General features: G+C 40.4%; 1 protein-coding gene across 1 annotated transcript; it reads right to left on the bottom strand.

Moving 5' to 3' along the window:
* Positions 1–1,432: 1,432 nt before the first annotated feature.
* sema3ab (sema domain, immunoglobulin domain (Ig), short basic domain, secreted, (semaphorin) 3Ab) lies at positions 1,433–25,129 on the bottom strand. The gene is made up of 17 exons (XM_042410549.1): positions 24,322–25,129; positions 16,363–16,523; positions 15,868–15,930; positions 13,044–13,163; positions 11,906–11,996; positions 11,036–11,155; positions 10,520–10,662; positions 9,221–9,335; positions 9,022–9,091; positions 8,766–8,910; positions 8,449–8,668; positions 8,208–8,299; positions 8,067–8,108; positions 7,311–7,468; positions 5,840–5,907; positions 4,506–4,651; positions 1,433–4,174 (listed from the first exon to the last, which is right to left on the bottom strand). The coding sequence occupies exons 1-17, from the start codon at positions 24,437–24,439 to the stop codon at positions 3,623–3,625; spliced, it is 2,424 nt and encodes an 807-aa protein (XP_042266483.1). The 5' UTR covers positions 24,440–25,129; the 3' UTR covers positions 1,433–3,622.
* Between the last annotated feature and the right edge of the window lie 358 nt (positions 25,130–25,487).

Below are 25,487 nucleotides of genomic sequence, written 5' to 3'. Positions count from 1 at the left end.
AACGAGAAAGATAGGGTTGCCAGTGGCAGAAGCGCCGCAGCACACACGCTTCCAGTGTGAACGCTGCAAGCGTGAGAGACGCAGCAGTTCAGCGACACAACACGCACACGCGCTGCTCACGCATCCAGTGTGTCCCAGGCGTAACGTAACGTCTAACGCGGGCAGTGTGGCCGCTCTAACCTGTTAACATGGGCGCCGAAATGAAAAGCAAGAGGTTCCCTGACGAACACGCGCTGCTCACGCATCCAGTGTGGCCCAGGGGTTACTCTCTCTGTCTGAGCCTCACGTAGTGTTGTGTCTTAAGAACAACAGTGGCTCTCATGCATCTCATTTTCCACAACCTCTCATAAAGTATCCATCTGTTCCCAGATGAAAACTGCGTGTGTTCTCCCACATCAAAACATATCATTAATGTTCCATTTGAAGCGCCTTAGGCAGTTTGGACTGAAACTCACAAGCTCCCATAGCAGCAGTTGAACTGAGTTTGGAGGTCAAGGTCAAAACTCACATGGGACATATGTCATCTGACCTTTGACCTTGTATCAAAGGTGACCAAAGATGTCAACAGACACAACAAGTCTGTTTTGTTTTCAACTGCAGCTCCAGAACTGCTATATCTATATCAATCACCAATAGCATAATAATCACTATTTTCTATACAACAGATGGAAAAAATGAAATCTTTTCCATTTTTGGATAAACATGTGCTTTTCTATTACAGCCTCTAGAGGGCAGTGGTATGACACAGTTTATATTTTGTTGCAGGATATTGAAATTAACTTCTGTCAAACCACTGAGAATGTGTTTTTGACAAAATGTGTTGTTTTTTTCTACATTTTATTTCTACTGATTCTGTTTGAGTTACGTACTGTATCTTTAACCACCAACTCCTGTTGGTATGCAAATAAAACAGCTGGGTTTCAGTTGAAAACTGTAGGGACCCTCATGTATTATTCACATCACATCTCACATCAAGGTCTTAATAACAACTTACAGTAATTCCTCTACTGCCTGAGGCACACCAAAGTACATTGCTGTACTATTCAGTACGCATTATAAAATAGGAGGCATGAGCTGACTGACATTCTTCCTTAACCATGCTGATTTTTAATATATAATCAGTCATATTAATTACTTCAGCTAATTAAATCACTACTTTTTCTATGTCAGTATACAGCACTTGTCTGGACATAACAGAAAGTACTTCACTATATGAGTCTCAATATTAAGGATAAGTTACACAAGTTTCTAAAAAACATTTTTCATTTATATGGAAATGTACGCAGCAAGGTGCTCCAAAATCTAATCTGATCATCTACGCTACAGGAAACTTTTCTTCTCACTCACCACATACTGTGACAGAAGGACATTAAAAATAGATTTAATGAAACCAGCACTTTATGAAGAGACATTTATTAGATCAGTAGAATAACATCACCATCATCATAATCATGCCAAAAAAGCAGCAGCAGCAGCACTTCATTTCCTCACTTTCACTGTATGTCCATGACAGATGCAGTGAGGAACCCTATATTCTCTCTTCATAATGATGATCTTATCATATGCCCATCTCTACTGAAAGTTCCACAACTCTGGTTTCCAACTTGTCTAGTTAGCCTAAAATCACTTTCTCAAGACTGGCTCCAGCTGTTTATTATATTCCACCATCATAGATTCCAAAAGCAGATGAAGCTTGCAAACACTCAATAGACATCTGACATACTGACGTCCTGCAACGCTCCACTGACATTGTTAATTGTTACCTGGTCTGCGGATGTTTAAATCCACGCTGAGATCCTGTTTAGATCATGTTTATATCTTTTTTTGAATACCTACCTCAGGAATTATCAATTATACAGTTTAGAGTCCTACCAGAAATAATATTTACATCTTTGAAATAGTTAATATTGTGTACTGCATAAGAAAACAACAGAATAACAGTGACAACATCAGACTAGTATATCATTGCTATGGCAAAACAGGAACACTACAATAGTATTCACATGCACTAGTACACAGTGTCATACTTGTCAAACATAGAGTATAGTATTTCTATTTACATAATGTTCACAGCTACATTCCAGGTTTGTGTTTATGTGTGCTGTATATTAATTGTTATGCCCAAAAACTAGAGGTTTCTTATGTTTCATGCAGTGAAATGGAGATGTTACACTGCGCTGCCTGTGAAGAATATGGATATGAGGCAAAAAATGTGGAAGAAAAATACAATATGGATACTGGGTTATTGCTCAGTGCATTTGATATTCAATGCATGTAATATTGACCTATACTGACAAATAACTCATGGATATTTCCAGTCTTATTACAGTATTTCTGATAATACAGTTATTTTAGGAGATTGGTCCTGTAACTCAAATAATCAAATCAAATGAGAAATTACAGATAGATCATACTATGGGACAAAAAAAGACTGCACATCGGAAAATATTTTCACAATGTACATAACTGTATATCAATAAATACACATGTAGTGGAAACAAAGTGTATACAAAGAAGAATTAAGTCAACTTGGAAGAACTCAGGATGACATTTTGTGCACTGAGATGATGCAGTTGGCAGACGTCCCTGCGAAGTGACAGTCAACTTTATGACTGCTGACACTGGAAGGAATCTGATGATGCCCCCACCCCACCCCCACCAAAAAAACAAAAACAAAAACAAAAAAAAACACTAGATAAACAAAACAGAATAATAAAACCTTTGTTATTGTTTGGGAAGCTTATCTAGGGCGTAGACACACAGACTAGTACAAAATCTCCATGTTTACAACTGCTTTCAAAAGACTTTTCCATAAATAAATTTCTATCATGGGAAACAACATAAAGCAACAAGACAACTGCAAGCCATTCCCTTTAGTATGAGATGTCACAGAATACAGTATTTACACATCGTAGCTACATAGTTATATTTGTTGACAAGTGGTGAGTGTCGCTCCCAGTTTCGTGCAGTGCTCGGGCGTTTTTCTCTCTCATGTTGATTGATTAAACTAACTTTAATAGCAAAAACCCATCTTGTGCTTTCCATCAGCTTCACCTATTTCATGCTTGTATTTCCGCTGCAAGTCCACTTTAATGTCCAGGCTGTTTTTTTTTTTAATACAATCCCACCTCCTCTTCTTTCATATTTGTGTAGTAGAAAAGAGATTCTCAGGTATTTCCAGGTATCTCATTAATTGCACACTGACAAAGACACCTAACTAGCATGCCATGAGACAATGCCATTGACACAGCCATTTCAACATGGAGTCAGTCAGGTCTATAGGGTGGGTTTATATATTCAGTTCTTGTGCTGGTTGACACTGTCCCTCTGCGGTGTTCAGGCCACAGAGGCCAGCTGAGATAATATGCTCCAATGGTCTGGTGTGATACAACATCCTGTTTCCTGCAGTCCTCTTTACTGGTGTACTGTAAACATGGCTGCCCACGCACAGAACGCACCAGCCGGCAGATCAGGGAAGTATTACACTTTTACTTTTCTATCCAGTCACTGTGGAAGAAGTCTGTAACTCAGTATGAAGGAAAAAACTGGGTAAGTTAATCAGGGTTACAGAATAAGAACTGGGTACGGTTTCAGGTTTGGCGATAAAGTCAAGGTCTATAAGTCAGACACTGCGGGGGGCCCTCTCCAGTTCGTGGGTCCTGCGGTTGCGTCCCTTCTGCCTCTCTTGCAGGTGTTTCCACTTGGCTGCCAGCCCTTGAGCATGCATGTGGCTGTGAGGGCTCACCACAACCTTCTGCTGCTGCTGTTGCTGCTGCTGCTGTTGCTGCTGGTGTATTTGTACTTGCTGCACCAGGTGAGCTTTCTGCCTCCTGTGCTTCCTCTCCCTCTTCCAAACCTGCTCACAGAACTCATCCACACTGTTCAGAGTCGGGTGGTTGACCAAAGACAGGAAGTCTCTGTACCACAGCTTTTGATTGGGAGTTTCTCGAGGTGTAGTAAGGTCCTGGACGGGGGCACTGGCAGCCGCCTCTTCATCACGATGTAGCAGATCCTCCAGGCGTTCAGTGTCAATGACTTCTAAGGTCACCTTCAAAAGCGACTGCATGAAGCCGTGCTCCACCGCCTGGCACAGATAGATGCCAGAATCCTTCTTGTTAAGTGTGCGAATCAGCAGGCCCTGGTCTGTGCGGATGAAACGTTCCTCTGATTTGATCTACAGCATGAGAAAATTGGAAGTGATAGAGAAAGAGTGAAGGCCAGAAAGATATAGACAGGAAAGATATTAGATTCAATATTTCAGAATAAGCAATTATAATATCATGCGGTCATGAAATCTAACCAGCTATGTCTGATGGCTGTTTTGATTACACAAAATGTCTTCAACTTGATCAACGATGGCATTTAATAAAATATGATACTGTACTATCTAAAATGATCTTCATTAAGAAGTACCATCTATCATTAATTATAAGCTCTGCAAAGAGATTGTATCTCAGTCTATTTCAACAAAATAGATATGTGTGTGCTGCTGAGGTAGTGCCAACCTCTTGTTTGCGGTCTTCAGTGGAGTGCTGATACTGCCAATATGTCAGGGCTCTCTGGGACTTCGGGCTGCATTCAAGGAAAGTGCTGCTGTTCTCCACACCATACACAGTTTTATCCAGGAGAGTTGTCTGCCCAGTTAGTTCATCTAGACAAACAATCATAATATATCAGTCATACAGGATTTTTTAGTTTACTGTAACTACATGATTTCTGTAGTTTGTCGCAAGTTTGATAACTGGTTGTGGTTATGGCTGAATGTTATGTGATTTCTTTAACAAGCTGATACATTAGAAACTCTATACCCATGCAGCTATATCCAGCTTTTGGGATGTTCTTTATTCAATTCGCTGTGCTTTTCTCTGACTGAAAAGTACAAAGCTTTGTTCTCCAAGAACTGCCTCTGTTTGGGGCCTGAATTCCTTTTTTTTGTGTGTGTGTGTGTGTGTGTGTGTGTGTGCATGTGAGTGTGTGACTGCATTTTACATTATTTTGTGCCATTATTCTGTCTCTTCTCTTATCACACTCAATCATTTTTAGAATAGGCAGCCCCCACCGCAGAGGCCGTAATTTGTGGAAATGGGCTATAACTGAAACCTGAGTTTTATGCAGTATGTGCCATGCACATAAGTTGAATTTTTGCACTGTAAGGTATATGTTCTTCTTAAATCTTGTTGTAAATCTAATAATTCACATTTGGGGATCTACGAGCAAATTGCACAAATCAAAAGTGTTAAAAATATTTGTGTGTGCTTGAACTCATCCTCCTCAAATCCACAGCTTTAAATAATATCATTTCTTGTTTCTTTTTCCAATTAAATGAAATAAAAGTATAATTAGGAGAGTAAGACTGTGTACTGGACCACAGTATGAGTCCTATTTTTGAACTAAGACCACTAACAGAGCAGTAGAGTGGAGGGCTTGGCGATAGACAGAGGGTTTGGACAAATCCTGAACTTGTTAATTGTAAGCTTCACATGGACGGACTCTAATCTTCACACCACCAGAAACACATAAAACACACAGACACAACATGACACACATTCATGCAGAGTTTTCTATTCTTTGATCACCTCAGGAAAGGCTAGCTGCTTTGACCATTTCTATGTTCAAAGTAGAATTAAATCCTCAACACAAAATCACATGTTGTGCAGTTGGTAAAATGGTAAGGTTTTTTATTTGCTTCAATAAACTATGTGAAAAGTGTATATACAGTATGTCATTATGATGTCTGAACTAAAACCAATAGAAAAATATTTAATCAAACATCGCCTTGATTATTATCATAGTTTCTAAAATACTTAAGTCACAAAAACATATTTTTCTGTATATGTACCATGGTGTTGCAGATCTGAACACTGTGTGAGTGGGTCTCCATTCCTGATATCTTGTCTCCTTGTTCTCCTGCAGAAACACAAATATAAACACCTTCATGAGTCAGCAGAGACATTTACTTCTTTGTACCCGTGTGAATATGTATGCACAGGGAGTTTGTTTGTGTGTAGGTGTATATTTTAATGTGTTTTGTTTGTGTAGCAATAGTTGAAAGCCAAAGCAAATAGATAAACTAACAGTGGGTAGCCTGTAGCATCGTAGAAAATCTTTAATTACTGGGTGTGTATGACAGAGGAATTCAAACCTAATCAATCACTCCAGCCTGTCATCTCTCTGGGTTGCAGATGCAAAGGAGAAGTTTCAAATACAGTGTCAAACATAGCCCTGAGGATATTTTCTGTAAATAATTATTGAAGAAACTATGGAGACACCAAAACAAACTGGTAACTTCACCCTCTCTGCCTCCCATTGTTCTAACCTAGCATTGGTGTGCTGGTAATTGGAGGTAAGAGTTTGCTCTGGTTGCCTTCTTTCTGAATGTAAGACTCTGGAGTCCAACTAACAGCGAGAACTTGATACTGTGCAGCTAGCTTTCAAATCAATAAGCCACATGGAGCTATGAGTGGGAGGCTGTACAGTAAGCACACACAAGTACACACACACACACACACACACACACACACACACACACACACACACACACACACACACACACACACACACACACAGATCAGTCCACTACTATAACTGTTACAAGTAAACCTCTAACACCTACTTCACCCCTGGTTCACCCAGACAGCCTCCAGACACTGCTAACATTGGTTCTAATTTACAGTAAACACATGAGGCAGGTTATATTTCTAGCTTTCTGGTAGAAATACGATGCTGTAGCTTTGGGGTTTTTTGGCAAATATACAAAGCCTGCACTATATAGTAAGTGTGCCTTACTGCGAGCCCTGAATGCAAATGTCCTCAGTCTTTACTGTACATGAAAACCCCTCTATGTGATCTAGAGTTCCCTCAATATTGTATGTTAACAAAAAGTAATTCTTAAACAAGCATGATTCAAACATGTGTTCTACATCTGTCATGTTTAAATCTAAAGCAGGTTGCTCTTAAGTAAAACACAAATACATCTTCCCATTGAGGTGTGGTAGCCAAAATTCCCATTCTTTTCATATGATCCTAAGCATTGCAGTGGGTTTCAGTTCGAGAATGTGTTGATTTATGCAAAGCATACTTCATATTCTGTGTGTGTACCTATATAAAAATAAATAGTTATTATTACCTGGCCAGCTCTGCTGTTGTGAGATAGGCTGGAAGTATCATATTGCGTTTTAGGCAAACTTCACAAATGTCTGCTCAGTGTTTTGAAGCACTTTGTCAATGTGTACAAGGTGTTAAGCAGCTTGTTAAACAGTATGGCAGGATGGCAGCATGACAAGTATGAATGTAGAGTATGTATACTGTACCTCTTAGCCATAGGGAAGTATCTGGAGCATTCAGTGCCATCCCACGCACAGTAAGGGTCCCTGGCCAGGCAGCATTCAGCGCAGGCTTTCCCATAAACCTCACACCGGTGCAAAGGCATCTGGGACACGCCAATGTCTGAGCCCAGGTACAGTTGTTGCTGCAGAAATAGAGGAGAAAAAACCTAAATTTTCAATATCAGATATTTTATGTCTTAAGAGCCAAAATTTTGATTTTAAGTCTGCATAGATGGTGTGCTTTGAGTAATACATCTATTTTTGGCTCAGCCTATGTTTGTAACTGAAACGAAAATACAAGTCAGGAATGTGGACAGACCAATTTATTATAGGTGCTCAGCACTCCCCTACCTGTCAGTTAGCTGTTGTCTTTAGTCTCTCCCTGCAATTTAAGTTGATGGGCTAGTTCTTTCTTGGTTTAAAAGCCAACAATTGAGATCTTTGTGTGATAACACATTAGTTGATCTCAATGTGTTTGAAATGTGCAGACAAATATTTATTCTGTCTTTCAGCCCTGCAGCAAGGTGTGTCACCTATACAGAAGAGCTTTCACTCTCTAAACCATGGGGATTTTTTTTTAGACAAACACAAAAAAACAGTAGTCACTTGTGACATTTGTCATATACTGTCACTCACCCGTCTCTTGTCTCTGCTATGGCTACAGTGCTTTCACCTGCTGCGTGTGTTGCTATGTTAAATCATGAATCATGCATGTTAGATTGTGTAATGACAATTCAATACCTGTTTTGTTGAAAGTTCCATTGCTTTAATGGCTGTTGGCTCCTGTAAGAATAATATTGAAATATTAGAAATCAATATTTGACACTACTGTCATCCTATATGACCTGGAGAGGTTATGCAAGTGATGAGAGAATAACCTACTCTGAAGACAGTCATTTCCTCCAGTAAGACTTCCTCCAGGTCATGCCAGGAGCCTCTGGGGATGGACACGACTTTCAGAATTGTCCCCATATCTAGCACACAACGAAAGCACACATTACCTGAGTTAATATGTAGTCTGCAGTTCATGCTCACTCACTCATTATGTCTTTAAATCAGTCAGATGAAGTAATCACTGTTTTAATGTTTCTGTTTGCATATGCAAATGTATAAAAGGGTATACCTGTGCCTATGAACATGACGTCATACTGTCCATCTTCTGCTTCTACTTTATCTACCACTATCTGGGTGAACTGATAGTCTACATCTGTTTTGACTATGATCGGTCGATGGTTAATTGGGTAGATAGGATTAAACATGGCCGGATGGCTTCTGGCAAAGGTTACGACTTCATCAGGAAGGTCCTTGGTTGTATCAAATCCTCCAAATGTCTTGCTAGGGCACTGTGGAGAAAATGGTAATTGTTTTAACATCTATAAAGCAACAAATAGGAAAATTTACTTTAAGATTCTACTCAAAAGTCAAGGTTATCACACTTACTGTGCCAGGTCGTGGGTAGGGAACGCGTCCCTGGAAGGGCACCCATTGATAATTGGGTCCATCTCTATGAGCGTAAGGACCCAGAAATACTCTCCTAATGTCTGTCATGCTGTACATACACACAGCTGAACCTTTAAAGATGTTGCTAAATGGAAAAAAGAAAATGAATCAGATAAGGAAAGGGCAGGTTGTTGTTGAAAACGTGTCATGCAATCAGTGATTGCGGCCACAACTATTCCAATCTTAGCCACAGTACCTGGAAGTGGTAAATACTGCATAGATGATTGGGCTCTTGGGATCCTTTGTGCTCATGAGAAAAACATCCTCTGAAAGCCAAAGAGAAGGCAGACATATATTACAGACATATCCTCCACTGAAAATATGGCATGTCTTCTTCATCTTCTGCAAATAATGTGTGTATAAACACATTTTACGATGAGGGAACATTCACTCACGTAGTTCATCAAAGTGCGTGTCTATTCCATTACTGCCAGGCACAGAGCAAATAAGTCGAGCCTTCAAGAAGGTGGTCCACTTATTTACCAGACTCCTGTGACCTCCCAGGTCATTCTGTTGGACAGATCACAGGCAGAAGTTTACTTAATTGTAAAACTCAGACAAGTAGTTAATTTTCAATTTCAGACAACACCGTACAGGCAGAGTACAGGCATGAATGTTTCATTTTCTACAGTTACTTTACCATTTCCAACATACATTTGACCATGGGATACCATTAATTGTGTTTGTTGGTTGTTGAAAATGTGTTATTAAAATATATTCCATGAAGTAGATTTTTAATGCTTACTATCTGAAAAAGAAACTTTTCATTAATGGTGATGATATATTTGGAACGCAGAATGTGTTTTTATCTTACTTATTAAACAAACCTGTCATTGTATAGTCTATGTCTTGTATAGACAGAAGATGTCTAAGTATGTTCCAGCACACACCCTTAATATGTGCCTGTGTGCCTCACAGTATTGTGTTTGTCTTCCAGAACATAGCGCACATACACAGAGAATTGCTGGCTCATAAAAATCTATCCATCTTGGTGTTGATTTATGACAGTAAATTACAATGTGTCCAGATATGCATAGAACCAAATTAATACCGCATCTTGCATAATGGATGTCTTGTCTTGTGTTGAGCATAGCAGATTCCTGACATTCTGGGCAATCAGGCTGTTATGAGGGAAGCACGACATGCAGTAAAATGGGAGGCTGAGGCTGGACATTACTCACTGATCTGCAGTCAACTTCGTGGATTTCTGCTTAATAAATATGAAAAGGATGTGGAATGTGAAAGCTGATAGAGGGCCAGCGATTTAACATAACCGTCCCCTGGAGCTGGAGGGTGTAGCAGGCCCGATCAGTGCCAAAGCAGGGCATTAGGATAACAGTGCTGCCATTGACAACGTCTTTGCCTCTCAGGTTCTGGTGACATTTAACATTTCTCTCAGGTTTCTGTCTTCAGGGGGTGATTGTACCATGCACAACAAAGCCCACTCTTCTCCAGGCTAAAAATAATCACAGATAACAGCTTCTGAAAGCTGCCATAATGAAAGCCACTCAGACACCCGTCAAGTGTTTTTCCAGATACAGAAGCTATTTCACATAATGCCGGTGTGGGTGTGTGAGTGTATGAGTATGTGTGTGTGTGTGTGTGTGTCATTTTGTGTGTCTAAATTTCCTTATGCGAGAGCCAGTATGTGTGAGTGTGTGTTTGCTTGGACATGTAGCTGAGTGTACACGTACTTTGCAGAGCTGGCCAATGCGAGCATGTGTGGCTTTCCCAGCATGCTCTCCATCCATAGCGTTCTCTCTGAAGAACAGGTAGATTTTATCATCTTCTGGGTTGTCACTCTCTGGAATCAGATGAACGCCCACAAACCTGGGATCTACAATATATATGGACGCACAGATTTGGGATAAACAGAATCATGTAAGTATTTTTTGTTAAAGAGTTACAAAGTGCTTCACAATGAAAAGCGTTTACCATGAAGTATCTAGCAAGTACAGTTGAGTGTTGTCTATACAAAAGTGGAAAGTTATATTAAAACAACTAATGTAAAAACCCAATGGTAGCATATAGATACAGTAGGAAATAAAATAAGAGCAAGAGCAGACCCTTGAGGCAGTGAAAACAGCATCATCAGATCTGTCATCATCAACTACCACTGAAATTTTTTAATTTGATAGTTTTTCTATTTCTTAAATAAATAGGTTTTAAAAAAAAGAGAGAGAGATAATGATTTTCCTCTTCTCACTTACCATTGAGCCAACGGGAATCATGCTGCTCCGTCCTGATTGGGTGATGCATGCCAAGCGTGCGGAAGATGGCAAAGTCCCGCCCCATGAAGTCAGCTGATGTTCCAGCGTATAGTTCCCCATCTGACAGTAAAAAGAGTGAAGTGTGTTAGCATAGTAACACTGGATCAGAAAACAGTCCGAGGTGATTTCTCCCCAGTGATGCAGGTGTAAAAGTCTGAGGAATTGTTCAGGGGCTTAACTGTACAGGTAAACATGAAGTCCTGAGAGAAAACACAGATAGTGACTGACGTGATGAGCATCAGGAGTGTGAAATTGACATTAAAACAGTAGGCAGGGCTGAGAGCAGAGGCGAGGGAAGGATGAATGGATGGTGGAGCAGATGAGGAGGGACAGGACAGAGGTGTGAGACAGGGGGAGTACATAATAATGCTGGTGAGAGGGGAGAGAGAAAGGGGAGAGGAGATGAGGGGTGATGGACTGGAAAATGGCCATCTGGTAGGTTAAATGTTGTGATATAACACAATGTGACTGGCAATAATTGGGGGTAGAGAGGAAAGTCATGCGCACACAATCTTGCTCTATTAGACAAAAACTGTGGATTCAATGCAAAGAAAACCCAATAAAATGTAACCTGCCCCACACGCCCAACACTTAAGAGTTTACAGGTCTGCCAATGAGGGGTTCACAATGTGTAAATACCAACTACAGAGCACATCCACTTATAATGAATGACAGGAATTTAGTTTACACCCTATATATCTGCTAAAATGAAAGGGCAAGGCAGAGGGTGTTTTCAGGACTCCCATGTTTTTATGTGAGCTTCCTCTAACACATAGAAGAGCAGCACAGAGTATCCGGTCTTAAACTCACCAATTAGCATGGATGCAGTGAGCAGCTTTGGATCATAGGGACTCTTCCCTCGCCCATTTTCTATGTGAGACTCCAGTCTGAACACGCTGTCCTGGACAAGAGAGACAGAAAGTCACAGGACTTGTAAAGAAGTGTTAAATACGGGCATTGAAGGTACGGATTACTCAGGAAAAGGGAGTTGCCTCAGTATGCATTAAAAGCATGTCATGACATTAAGGTTTGGAGAAAACCATCAAAAACAATCGGTCAAGGTTAAAAAAATACATGGATTTATTTATTTGAGGGTTAATTGGTTTGTTTCAGCCTCTAAGTCCAATTTTCACTCAGTCAAGATATTATTACAAAGGCTTATTGAGCAGCCAATGATTGGAATGATCATCCTCATCATCAATGGAATTGTATTTTAGATTTTAGTCCAGACCATGAAGTTGACAAATTTCTTATGTTGATTCACAGAATAACATAATTTAATGATGTAGTCATCAAATGATGACAAATGACATTGTGGTTTGTTTCAAAGAGTCGTTTTAACAAGCAGCATTATCGTACAGGATATGTTTTAACTAACTTTAAACCATGTTTCCACTGGTACAACTATAACAGGAAAGGCTTGAGAAAACAATAAATCTCATCATTCTTTATGACTTAGTGACCTTGGCACTCATAGGGAACCCATCAGATGAATTACATTTCTAGATTATGATCTATATACAGTAGATGGCTTTTCTCAGGGATATTTCCTACCCCTAATCGTCTGTAAATAGCTGTCTAATGAATAGGAAACGCACATTTATAAGTCTGACTCAGTGACATTTGGAGGAGAAGAGAGCAATTTCCTTCTCTCATACATAAATGAACACACCAAACATACACACACACACACACACACACACACACAGACACACACACACACACACACACACACAGCAGTTCCATATTAGAGTGATGAATTGGAAATCTTGCAGACTATGGAAACTCGTATTTAATTTTCCACCTCATTTTGCTGAATGAAACCATTTGTATGTATTTAGCAAATCATTTATTGGGAGGAGAATGCGCTCACACCCAACTAGACATGGTCCTTCACATCTTTAAACAAATACTACTACAAAAAATACTAAAAGAAATGTGCTTATACCTCTGGTTTCTTTCCCACCTCCAGGTAGGAACACACAGGGTGGAAGGCTCCTGTCCCACACACATAGAAATGGGTCTGGTTGAACGGCTGCAACACCTTGATGAAATTTGAGCACTCCCTCTGATGGGTCAGAGACAAAGAACATATGAATCAGTGAGATAGAGGAGTTTTTGACCATTGCCACAAAACAAATTTTACAGTCTTTTCTGACAGTGGCCATTGGTGCCATGGTTAAGCACTCAGCACATTTGGGTCAGTAGAAAGTGGTTAACACCGAAGCCAATCCATTTTACTGTTGATCTGCAGGATAAACAAATAGGTCAGACCTCTCATAGAGGAAAATCCGATACTTATTTAAAAAGATCTGTAATGATAAGAGAGAGCACAGCTGAGTGTAATTCCCCAGAGATGGCCCACTATATCCCAGCATGATGCTGAGTAATGATTCTGGAAATAATTTATGACCAGATTAAGCATGATCATCCCTGACTCTGTATTTTTTCACCTCCTCTTCTTACAGCTCTCCTCGCTGCACATCTACCATGACACACATACGTGCTTCAGTCTTTCTCTCTGAACTCAGTGACATCTGTCATTGCTGGCCGCAGAGCTTTTATGCACCTGAGCTGCATAATGTCCCATGGAATTACTGTGAAATCCATAAAGGAGGGAAGTCAACCATAATAACCCTATACCAAAATGGAGTTTACAACAGTAGAATAAAGCAGTATATTGGCTGACTGTCAGTCTGTCAGTAGTGCTGTTCATGATTTTGCCTTCTACTGGGCTCTTATGGCTTTATTTTATCATTATGTTGTGATATTGAGATAATAAGTATCTTTTTGGATTCTGTGGCTGCGCTTACTACTTACTTATTATGCGTAATCTTCCAGATCTGGGATTTATTTCCATCTTGTTTTTTTATTTATTTCCTTGTGTGGTACAACAGGCATCTGTATGTGTTTTGTATATATTGCTCTGGTGCCATATGGCACATATATTTCCTCATGCTCTGGTAGCACATGCCTGAGCAGACTTGACCTCAAATAAAACTGAATGTGTCATCACATATTCAAAAAGCAAAAAAAACAGAAAAAAGACAATAACACCACAAAGTATGCATGACTACGTTGATCTGGCTTTACTAGGTCATCAGCAGACAGCAGCCTTTGTTTATGAAAGCTTTTGTTGTCATTTCAGCAGTGTCTTTCCTTGGATTTACAACATACTGTATGCATTTATGTGAGTAATTAACATTACTATTACAGGCGATAACAGGCTATTATAAGAATCTGCAAGGTCTCTCTGCAGCGTGACACTTGTGACACCTCTGAATATTTTGCATCATGATACCGAGAAGGTGATACAGTATAAACATATTTGCTGTAGGAAATGCAGGAGCTACAGCTTTCCTCTCTCTTGTGGGTGGACTGTCACACCTTTCACACCCATCTATCTCTTTCTCTCCTCTATGCTTCATTTCCAGAAGTGTTTGCTTTCAATGCATCAGGGGGCATAAGTGAACTCATTCTCCATCGCTCTCCACCTCCCTTTAATTCTCACTCTCCTCCGACTCTATAACGGAAAGACCACCCTTAAGGGCACCTTATTCATCCATGCCACAGTGTTTACAGAAAACAGACAAACGACTTCATGGCCATTCAAATCAGCCATACAAAGGATAGAAGGGGATAGGAGAGCTTGCCATGTCCTGGCCAAAGCCCAGGCTGTGAACTGAGGCACAAACAGAATCACCATGATCCTACATTCCAGTCCATTGCCTTAGGCCTTATTGAAGATAGAATTCATAATGCAGCTTGCGGGGGGGAAGAAACAACCTCTCAGTGTGTTTACATAAAGTTTCACCACAGCAAACAAGCTGCTCTAAAACTGCACTCGGCCAGATACGGGGAGATGTGATGCTTGGCTTGTCATGAAGGGGTTGAGTGAGGTAAGGAATCTGAAAAAGCTCTTAGATCTTAATGCTGCAACATCAGCTCATCTTTTGTATCAGTTTTGACTTGAGCTCATCAAATCTGATGAAAGATTATCACCCTAAACAAATTATTAGACATCCCAGGTGATTAAGTGTTTGTGTTTTCAAATATGTTACTGGATGATATATGATAATATAGGCTCAAGATAATAATAATGCTCTTTATGATGCTTTATGATGTAGTTTCTACTATAGTTTAGCTGTCTTTATTACTGTAGCTAAACTGAAAGTGTTTGAATACTTAATTTCCAACAGGCAGCAACTCCTCTAATTTAAAATTAATAAATGAGTCTCTCCAATTTAAATGCTGCAAACTCAATTTATAGTCAGTCAGGGACAATTCCAGTTTTGGCTTGTTCCTCGAGGAAAATATCTTTCAAAAAAGGGGAATTTATGTACACACATACTTTTAAATTCAACAGCACAAACAGAGAAACAAGGTCAAATGATGTTCTATTTCTCGGCTCTGAGATTATGATCAGGCCTATGGTGAGCTAGGCAGTGTGTTGTCCATGTGACAGATTGGATATGTCAACACACTAGGGAAAACAAGCTAAGAGATAAAAAAGCAACTTTTATTGCTTTAGCAGCTTTTCTATAGCAGCTTTTATTGTCTGCGATTAAAATGCAATATATAGTCTATATGGAGCACATATGCCATGTAATCCCGGTGCAACAACAAGTGCAAAATGTGTGGTTTACTTTGAGAACTGCAGAGTTGCACATCTCTCTCAGTACAAGAAGAACAAAGACATTTTAAAAGATCTATGGGGATGGAGGGGCAAGATGCTGACACCCACTCGCAAGATGGATGATTTTAGTTCTTACTGAGAGATCTTTTCCTGCCCACTTGCATTCATCTCTTCTGGCGGGAGAAGCTGGCCAAGGGATCTGCAACACAGACACAGTTACTGAGCATGTTAGAAAAGAATCACTACACAGAGTCAGTCAATAGAGCTACAGCTTGTGTGCATGCATGTGTATATATGAGGGTTGAAGGGGTCACAATGCGATTTGTTATCCACTTTGTTTCAGTTTACTCCATTATTCATCCAGGTGAGCAAAGAGCAGCTAACATGCCTGGCACAGCGTGTGATCGTGTGCGACAGTACTGGTCTGAAATATTCATGAGACACTTTTCTGTAGAAACAGAAAAGTGAGTCCCGAGATACCTGAGCCCCTGACTGGCACTCTGGATGAAGATGCACACACTCAAGGTAGATATTAAGTCGGTCAGAAGCGCAAATATACTTACCGTCATGGATGGATGAATGTTTGAAACCACTAGACAGACAGACAGAAAATCAAACATGGTGTTTTTACCTGTGCATAGTCTTTGCTGATGTTGAGGAGGTTAAAGGAGAAGATGTGGTCTTTGGCTCCCACCACAAGTCTCCCTTTCTCCTCGTCCAACAGGAAGGTGTGGTAAGCCGAACTGTTGGCCAGGCCTTCAAATGTCACAAGGTTGTTAGACTCCAACATATCTGCAGAGAAAAGAGGAAAGAAAAGTCAGGATCAGCATAATATGATAATCTTTTTCATGAAAATGAAAAGAACTGAGGGCAGCATGAAAACAGATATGCTTCAGTTGTAGAAAATCCATCAGGTCAATATTTATATTACATTTTTTATTCAATTTCCAGCGGCTGCTTGAAAGAAACATCCTTAGTTTTAGAAAGCTTTCAACATTTCCAACCACCTAGAATTCCTGTGACCACAACTTCACCTCTCCATTCACTAGTCTGTCTGCCCTGTTGTATGTGCCATATGCACTGCCACTGAGGATCACTGCTCTATGCCTTGAGGACATGCTGAATAAATCAGAATGAATGTTAGATTAGGATGTTTTGCCTATATACACTGGTGCTCTCGTTCTTTTTACCACATAATTTTACGTATTATTGTGTGTAAAATGTTCATCGCCTTTCCTTTACAAAATGATCTCAGGACTAGAAATTGTGCAACTTGGCCAAGCAAGGCAGCTGACAGATAGTGAAGAGGCACTGCCAAGCCAAAGTGAACTGGGCAGGTAATGCCAGCACTAGGAGCCAACGATCAAACTGTCTGCATGGGGAAGTGACCTTGACCAGAGCAGCCAAGCAGAACTCCACTCACAGTGGAAAACTGGGAGGAATATTTAATGTCATATTACTCTGCTAATATTCCACAGTCTAAACTGCAGGATTACTCCGAACTGCAGCAACTATTAGAACATGTAACTAGGGGCAACAGCTCACGTTTTGTTGTGTAATCCGAGGGTCTGCCAAGTCTGTCAAAGAAGCGACACTGCTTTCACAGTGGAAAGCCAAACTTGTCACAAACAGATATTGAAGATCTCATTACCGTAACGACCTCTAAAGGTGGTATTATGACTATGGCATTATGACACCTTTTGTGTAATATGTGTATACACACACAGACACAGACACACACATATTCATGCTCTTTCCTTCTCACATTTTGTTCTCACCCGCAAAACCACACTATGACCCCCTCCCATTGACCACCCACACAAAAGGGTGGAGAGTTATGGAACAGTGGAGAACTGGTTCCTTTGGTGCTCTCGCTCTCTTGCTTTCTCCCTATTTCTCGGGGAGTAAATAACAAAAAAGCTCATGAATGTTTTAGCAGGGAGAATGCCCCCTCTCTGAAGTGTGTCAGAACCCGAGAGAGTGAGAAGACACAAGCTAAAGCAAAGCTGGTTTAAAAGAAAAGAAAATTGGAGTGGAGAGGGCGTCAAATTGACCTATTTGTCCATTCATAAACATTCTAATTTTACTAAGAATTTTCAGGGAAAAACATGGGTCATGAAAGTTGTTCAAAATTGGCAGCTGAGAAAGAGAGAAACAAATTAAAAGAGTTTTCATCAGTTTAGTTTTTTAATATCCAGCCATAGGCATCTTTTGTACAAAAGTTATATAAAAAGCTTTATGGGGAGTAGTAAAAGTGGGATAATAATGGACGCATTAGACTTTTTTTTTATTAACCCATTATAAAAGCATTGTGGCATCAAAGCATAATGGATGAATAAAAGCATAATTATAATGATATATTGTACAAATAGAAACATTATTATCTACATGTAAGTCCAGTCAATGTTTTGTATAGAAATGTTCAGCTGTTTTAAATTAACAAGCTGTGGAGAGTTGAGTCAGTGAATATTCTGTTTTGGGGGCCAGTATGAGCATGCTGGTAACAATAGCCATACATAGGAAGTGGAAAAAAAATAGAGGGTGATGAGACACATGAAAAAAAATGGATCTAAAATGATAGTTAAATGTCAAAGGGTGAGGAAACACAGCTGTGGGAAAGAAATGAAAAAATGAACAACCACTTGGCTCTAATTCCAAATTTCCTTGTCTACATGTAACATTTTGGCATTGGCATTCAGTCAAAAACAGACATTTTCGCTAATAGAAATGCCTGCACATGCATGCGTGCCTCACTCACATGTGCTGCACACACAGGTTAGTAATATACAATGGGTTGACACCCTGTCTTTGTTGTTATTGTGATTTAGTTGGTTTCCTGTGCCTCAGTGCTGATGGGGAGAGATTTAGACAAATATAAACTGATGGTGCTGTGTGACCCAGCCCTCAGGCTCTCTGACTCCCCAGTCCAAAGTCTTCTGAGAACTTAAACATCTAAACCTGATTTAATAAGACCTCAGGGATTTGAGAGCATTCTTGAGGTTGTAAAGAACAGATCTAGTCTATAGTCACTCAGATACATAATGGGACTGGTTCCAAATCCAAAAAGCTGGTTGAGACATACAGTAGCAATGCAAGCCAGAGCTGTTTTATCCATGAAAAACCTTACACAATTTAAATTATGTTTCAGGAAATGCTTCCCACTATCCACATTATTCACCTGCATCAAGTGTTTTTATGTGCCTGTAAATCAGACAAAGTTCTGCTTGATCTGGGACAAGTTACAGTAGGTTATTCTATTAGCATTTTATTGGGTCAATTAATTTGGAATATGTGTAATTTAATTTTACGAAGTGATTGCTGGGCTGCGCATAACACGGCCACCATCTTAAGAATGGAAAGAAACTCAAGGTCAGAAAAAGTTGCTGTAAAAGTACTTCTCAGCCCAGTCCAAAGCTGTGTCCCAGATTTATGTTCCTCTGTAGCCATGGTGATCAATCATTAGTGGATTCACTATAAGCCCTTCACTGACAACACAATAACACCCGCCTGCTACCTCTGACCCTTTTTCACCTGCACCAAGGCTGCATTTGTGTGTGGGAGAGAAAGACAAAGAGAGAAAGCTAGAGAAGCCATCCTCCACATATGATATTTTTACTTGTGCTCCACAGAACTGTAAGAAATACGCATGGTTCTGCAAATCGTAGCAAATTCCTTACTATATGGAATCCAGCGACAGTGATGAGGCCCCTGAAGAAAGAAAAAGGAAGGATCCTTCTGGTCCTTAAAACAAACTGCCAGCAGCACAAACTGTGTAATTTGTATATAATATGTCTACTTGAAGGAAATAAGTCACTGCTGGCAGAATAATACACCTGTTTTATAAACACCACGGTGTCAAGGAACTGCGGGAAAACTGCACAGACATGATGAATACATTTCTCCTCAAACCACATCCCTGTGTGAGAGAATAGGGAAAGGCATCACCATATCCACCCACCATAAACATACACTGGCCTCTGGTTCGGAGATGAGTCTATGGGAGTAGTGTCCATGGCAACAGACCATTCAACAGAGACTACCGCTAAGTTATTAAAAGCTAATCATCCTGAGACAGATACTCTATGGGTATCGTGTGTGGACCTCTCTGTGTATATTTGTGTTTATGCAGCATGCTGTGGTCTGTGTTATTGGAAAGAGACAGGATGTTTCCAAGCCACGCCAGAGGTGGTAGCGCATACATGTCTGAACTGGTGTCCCCTCTGGTCAACTATAACAGGTGGGTATGCATGCATAAAGCAACACATGCTTTTCACCTTTTTCTTGTTTAACCTGTAACTTCAAGCCAAAAATCCACATTTTTTAATCAGTTTTGAAGCTCCGTGACAAAACTTTCACAATAATAATAAATAAATAAATAAATAATAAAGCCTGTCTGTAATGTTTCAGAGTCCAAAAGATACAGACTCCTTCATCCAGACAAACAAACAGGCAGACAGAAAGACAACGACATACAGACAGGTGGATAGGAGGATATGCTGCCTGTAACAGGTGTCAGCTGCTGCCCTGCCATATTTTACTAATTTTCTCTTTCACCCCACAATGTTTGAGGCAGGCCTGTCACTCTGCAATTGTCACTTTTTACCAGCTGTTTGCCTACTTTTTCTTTCACTGTCTCTTTTTATGTCCTTTACACTCCCCAGTTGCTTTAATAAAAAATAAAAAAAAAACATTTTATTTTATTCTTCCTTTCTGTCTCTCTTCCTTCTCCCTTTCTCTCTATTTCATCCTCTCTCTCTTTTACCACTGCCATATTCTGTTACAATGAATTTGTGAGTGAGGGACAGAAAGAGCAGAAGAGCGAGAGGGAGAAATGGAAAGTGAGAGAGAAAAAGACAGAGGGAGAGAGAGAGAGGGATGAGCAGGCAGATGGAATGGATGCAAAGAATCAACAGTCCCATGTGAGACTGATAAAAATAAATTCTTTTACCCTACATTCTCTCCGTCTTTCTCTCTTTCTCGTTCTCGACTGGAGGGCATGGGGAGTGTTATCTAAGTGCTTCCTAAGAAAAAGCAGAAACACGTCTTAACAATAACCCACGTGTGGCCGTACTGTAAATAGGAACAATGATGCTCGGCCCAGGCTCAGGAGCTTCATTGACGTTCATTGTTCACATGGTTGAGTGTATGATTGCACACCGACAAAACAAAATGTATCACTGCGTCACTTTAAGTGTATACAGTCACTGGTTCACCCATGCCTCGGGGAAAGCACCACAAAGCTTCATTAGTCAAGTAATTTGTTCAGTGTCAAGAAAAAATGCGAGCAATCACCTCCTCAAACTTTCACATATATGGCAAGCTGGACAGGAAAATTTTGTATGTCTTAGGCATTAAGGTTTGTGTCAGCAGCATAACATACGTCACACTATGGCCCAGCAATAATTCAAAATGATTGCATATCGTCTTTCACTGCAGTCATGTGATACTGTGTATCGGTATCGGAAAAATGCTCTCATTAATATTGTGATATTGATTTCAACCACAGTGCCCAGCCCTACATCACACTATGCCTGTTAATAGCCATAAGCACTGAAGATTATGCAAGCAGACTTTCTTAAACAAAATGTATTCTTCAAAGTGTCATACTCCGCAACCAGTGCAGATGATGATTAAGTCAAATGACTACAAAGACTCCTCTGAAAGCTACTGGAGAAACAAGTCAAACAAAAACTGAACACACACTAGCTCACTGAATGTATAGGATGCCTTCCCATGGCCAAGACTTTATACTGTACACACCCTGAGAAACCCATCTCCGCACCAAAGATTCTTAACGTGCTTGGATTAAAGGTCTTTAAGAGAACGTCTCCATTCTCCAACTCTGATTTAAAGTCAATTCACGCCACGGTGAAAACAAGAATCACACAATAAACAAAACAGCTTAATGTATGATACTAGAAGAACAATTCTGCGAGCAGTGAAAACAAGGGCTTCCTACTGTAGTTTCTAGTTTCCATTCTTGGCTCTTCCTTTCCTTGGTATTCAAGAGTAACGATTTGGTTGTGCTGTTGTGTGAATGTATTTCCCTGTGTGTGTGTGTGTGTGTGTGTGTGTGTGTGTGTGTGTGTGTGTGTATGTGTGGAAGAGTGTGTGTGGAAGTGTGCGTGTGCTTGTGCGCAAGCCCTTGGCTTTGCTCAGGAAAGGGGTGGACAGGTCAGAGAGAAGGAGTACTTTTGGCAGTACACCCATATCCTATAAAACCCTCTCTTCCCTTCCCTGGACAGTAAACAACATGTGCTCTACTTTGCTCATAAACTTGTAAACCATATGGATCTCTGTTTACTCCCAAGAGGATCCATTTACCCCTAGGATGTGAATCGGTCTCATATCAATTTATGACATAGTATATCATATGTGAAGTTAATTAATTTAAGGTGTTGCAATGCACTATAAATCCACAGCCACCTACTACCTCATCATCACCCATTCACTTAATTGTTGATACAGTTGGACCTTAGCTCATGTTTAGGTAGCCATGGGGTACCATTGTTTTCCTTCCCCCTACTCCACTGCCCTTCTGCCCCTCAACCCTAACTTCTAAAGATCAGTTTGAATCCCCTGGGGTTCAGCAGGGAGATTGGGGATGTGTGTGTAAGTGTGTGTGTATGCGTGTGTGGTGGCTGGTCAGAAAGAATGCATAAGAGAGTATAACTATGTTCAGTGAGGAGCTCATACCATGGGGGAAGCAGGCTGCTGCTCAGATTCACGCCTTCGAGATAAACACCACCCTGCTGTGTTCATATGAGAAAACATCTGCAAGTGTGAGTCTGCTTGCACTCACACGACACAGTACAGTAATTTGGACACACACAGATTCTCTCCCAGTATTCCCAGTGACCTGTAGGGGTCAGAGTTCCTTTACCTCACAGTCCCATATGTCACTGATCAAACGTTCCCTTCCTCAAGACTTCTTAGGCTGTCTAGGAAGGTACTGTTCTTTAATTCGCCACAGTGAATCATCTGATTTCCTCCCTTCCATGAGTAAATGTGAGTCTGCTTCACCTATCACAGGGGTAATAAATAATTTATATGATGATATAAATGATTCATAATGCAATAATCCCATGTCACTTGCCTAATGGGACCTACAGTGGATAATATTTGATGAAATTCTACAGTATTACATGAATAATATTTGCACCATGTTTCAGGCATGAAAATTATACCTGTCCAATATCTTAGAACTCCTCAGCCAGCAATGGCGCCAAATATTATCCCCACCAGCCAAAATGCAAATGATGTATAATGGAACTGCTGAATGTGGAAATGGGAGCCAAATAACCAGGCTGGCCAGGCTGCTACCTGAGGGCCCGACTTCTAATACAGATATCACTGCATGGGCGTGTTTCACCAAACTGACAGCATGTGGTTTTAACTGACTGATATGCTCACAGGTATCATTAGCTATCTACAGATGGCCGTGTATTTATGTGTGCGTGTGTATGTGTGTGCATGTTTGTGTGTATAATTATGGATCTCCCAGTGCTGAGCGAGAAACATTTCTCTTTGGGAAAGCCATCTGCTGAAACAGACCTACACCATTCATCCTGAGTATAATTACCATGCACTAAAGAACGGAGTGGAAAAATGACATCCAGGAAAAAAAAAGAAAGGGAGGGAGGAATAAATGACGCTCAACTGCCAGGGAGTCGATGTCTGGCACCACTTTTCATTGCAAAACTGACAACAGCACTTGATCAGAACAGGAACAGGGAGACAGGACGAGAGAGTGCATAGGAGACAGACTTCTGTAAGACACTGTTCAGTAGTACTGTAGAGATACATTAGACAGGAGCACTTCTTCTGATTTGGCAAATTAAGTACCTGCCATGCCCTAAATGCATAATAACAGTATATTTAATAAAGTTGTCTCATCAAACTATTAGTCCCAGCTGTTTATTCATTAACAATACTATTTTTTACTGCTATGTGTGGGGAGAGCAGTTTTTTTCTGTTTGTTTTTGTTTTCTTTGTTTTTTTGTTTTTTTGTCAAGCTGAATTGAATGTACGGAACATGAATGGAACATAAACACTATATTTGGAAAAGTTATCTGCATGACTAATGGAGAACTTGCTTTAGAGAAATGCAGATGATCCAACACCCTTAAAACAGCTTTTATGTTAAAAAATGGATCTTAACTACCTTCCTGAAATTATATACATATATACTGTAAACATACAGTATCTGCATGAATCTGTCACACAACCAGAGCATACACCTGATAAAGCAAAAAAAAGGACATGAGTGGTAAAGACTAAATTTAAATGCATCAATTCAGTTTTATTTTTTATTTTAGTATTTTTTACAGGTAATCAGAGCCACAGCATCACAGGGCCATTAAGAATATTGCAGTTACTACAACTTATATGGGCATTTTTTTTTTTTTTAATTTTTCTAACAACTTTGTCAGCAGACCATGTGTGGTTTGGGGATTTAAATGTATTTGCTCAAAACGTAAGAAGCTAGGATATAATCTTTGCCTCAAACAAAATGATGATATAGATAAATGAGATAAATAATTTTGAGATTTATCATTAATGAAGGACAGTACAAATTCAAGGTACTCACCTTTATATGAAAGTTTTAGCCGGGGAACATTGTTCTTGGTCTGTTGGGCTCCACCGCCCCCTGTCCTGAGCAGAACCACCCCACACAGTAGCACAACACTGCCCCAGAGAGAGCCCATGGTCCTGGGGCAAGAAAAGCCAGAGAGGTCCTTTAAATACACGCCTCCAGCGCAATCCTAAAGACACTAAATGTCAGCTCAGATTTAGTGTTGCAGAGGATAATACTGTTGGAAGAAAAGTTCCTGTTGTCCCGTGATTATGAGTAAACGCTGGTGGGTCAGTCCAGACTGGTTCTCAGCAGGTCATGTCCCCTGCCAGATCAAAAACCCGTTCCTGTTCCAGGGGTCAAAAAGCCAAAATTAGAGTCCAACTCCAGGGGAGGCAGAACCTGCAAAAAGAGTTGGGGGTTATGGGTCAATGTCACTGCAAGACAGCCTCCAACAGCAGCAAGTCCAAGGTCCAAGGTAAACTTAACCAAACTAAGCACTAATACAAGAGGAGCACCAGCATGCTGAATGCTAGGAAGAGTGGCAAGGTCTGGGTATGACTGCCATAGTTTCCTGTCCTGGTACCTAACCAGCATGCAGCTCTGTCTAAACAGCCATCCACGTTATCGTTGAGTCTCTACCTTCAGCTAAAGAAAGAAAAACAGGTCCAGTTTGTTTCAGCTGTTAATCCAGTCTGCTTGCTAAGCACAATCTGTGCTGACTCTCTCTCTCCCCCCTTCAATCTGTTTTTCTATCTGCCTTTCTCTCTACTTAACACTCCTCTGGACTAGTTCAGCCCCACTCAGCGCAGCTCTGCCCTGTCCCCACAGCACAAGGCACACAGTGCAACTGAGAACAGCTGAGGCAGACAGCATAGTCAGAGTGAGAGAGAGAGAGAGAGAGAGAGGGAGAGAGAGCGTGAGAGAGAGAGAGAGAGAGAGAGACGGAGAGAGAGAGAGAGAGACAGAGAGAGAGAGAGAAGGATTGGAAAAAGAAGAGAGTGCAGTGTAGGTGGGAGAAAGGGTGAGAGAGAGCATAGAAAGCATGAGAGAAAAGAAAACTGTGAAAGCAAAAGTAGTAGGAGAGGAGAGGTTAGGGCAAGGCAAGAGGTTAGAAAGAGTATGAAAACAGGAAAACAGTGGAACATAAAAGCGGAACATTTTGTGGAAACTCAGTCTTA

The sequence above is a fragment of the Thunnus maccoyii genome, chromosome 5, assembly GCF_910596095.1.
Source record: "Thunnus maccoyii chromosome 5, fThuMac1.1, whole genome shotgun sequence".
NCBI classification, from domain to species: Eukaryota; Metazoa; Chordata; class Actinopteri; order Scombriformes; family Scombridae; genus Thunnus; species Thunnus maccoyii.
The sequence above is the reverse complement of the archived record's forward strand: the minus strand, read 5'-3'. Positions and strand labels throughout refer to the sequence as shown.

Bases quoted from the DNA above. Each gene is read 5' to 3' on its own strand.
- sema3ab (XM_042410549.1), bottom strand. From the start codon at position 24,439: ATGGGCTCTCTCTGGGGCAGTGTTGTGCTACTGTGTGGGGTGGTTCTG. The intron at 11,997-13,043 runs GTATAAGCACAT...TCTCTTGTCCAG, and splicing joins AGGTGGGAAAGAAACCAGAG to GACAGCGTGTTCAGACTGGA. The intron at 10,663-11,035 runs GTAAGTGAGAAG...TATATATTGTAG, and splicing joins TGATTCCCGTTGGCTCAATG to ATCCCAGGTTTGTGGGCGTT.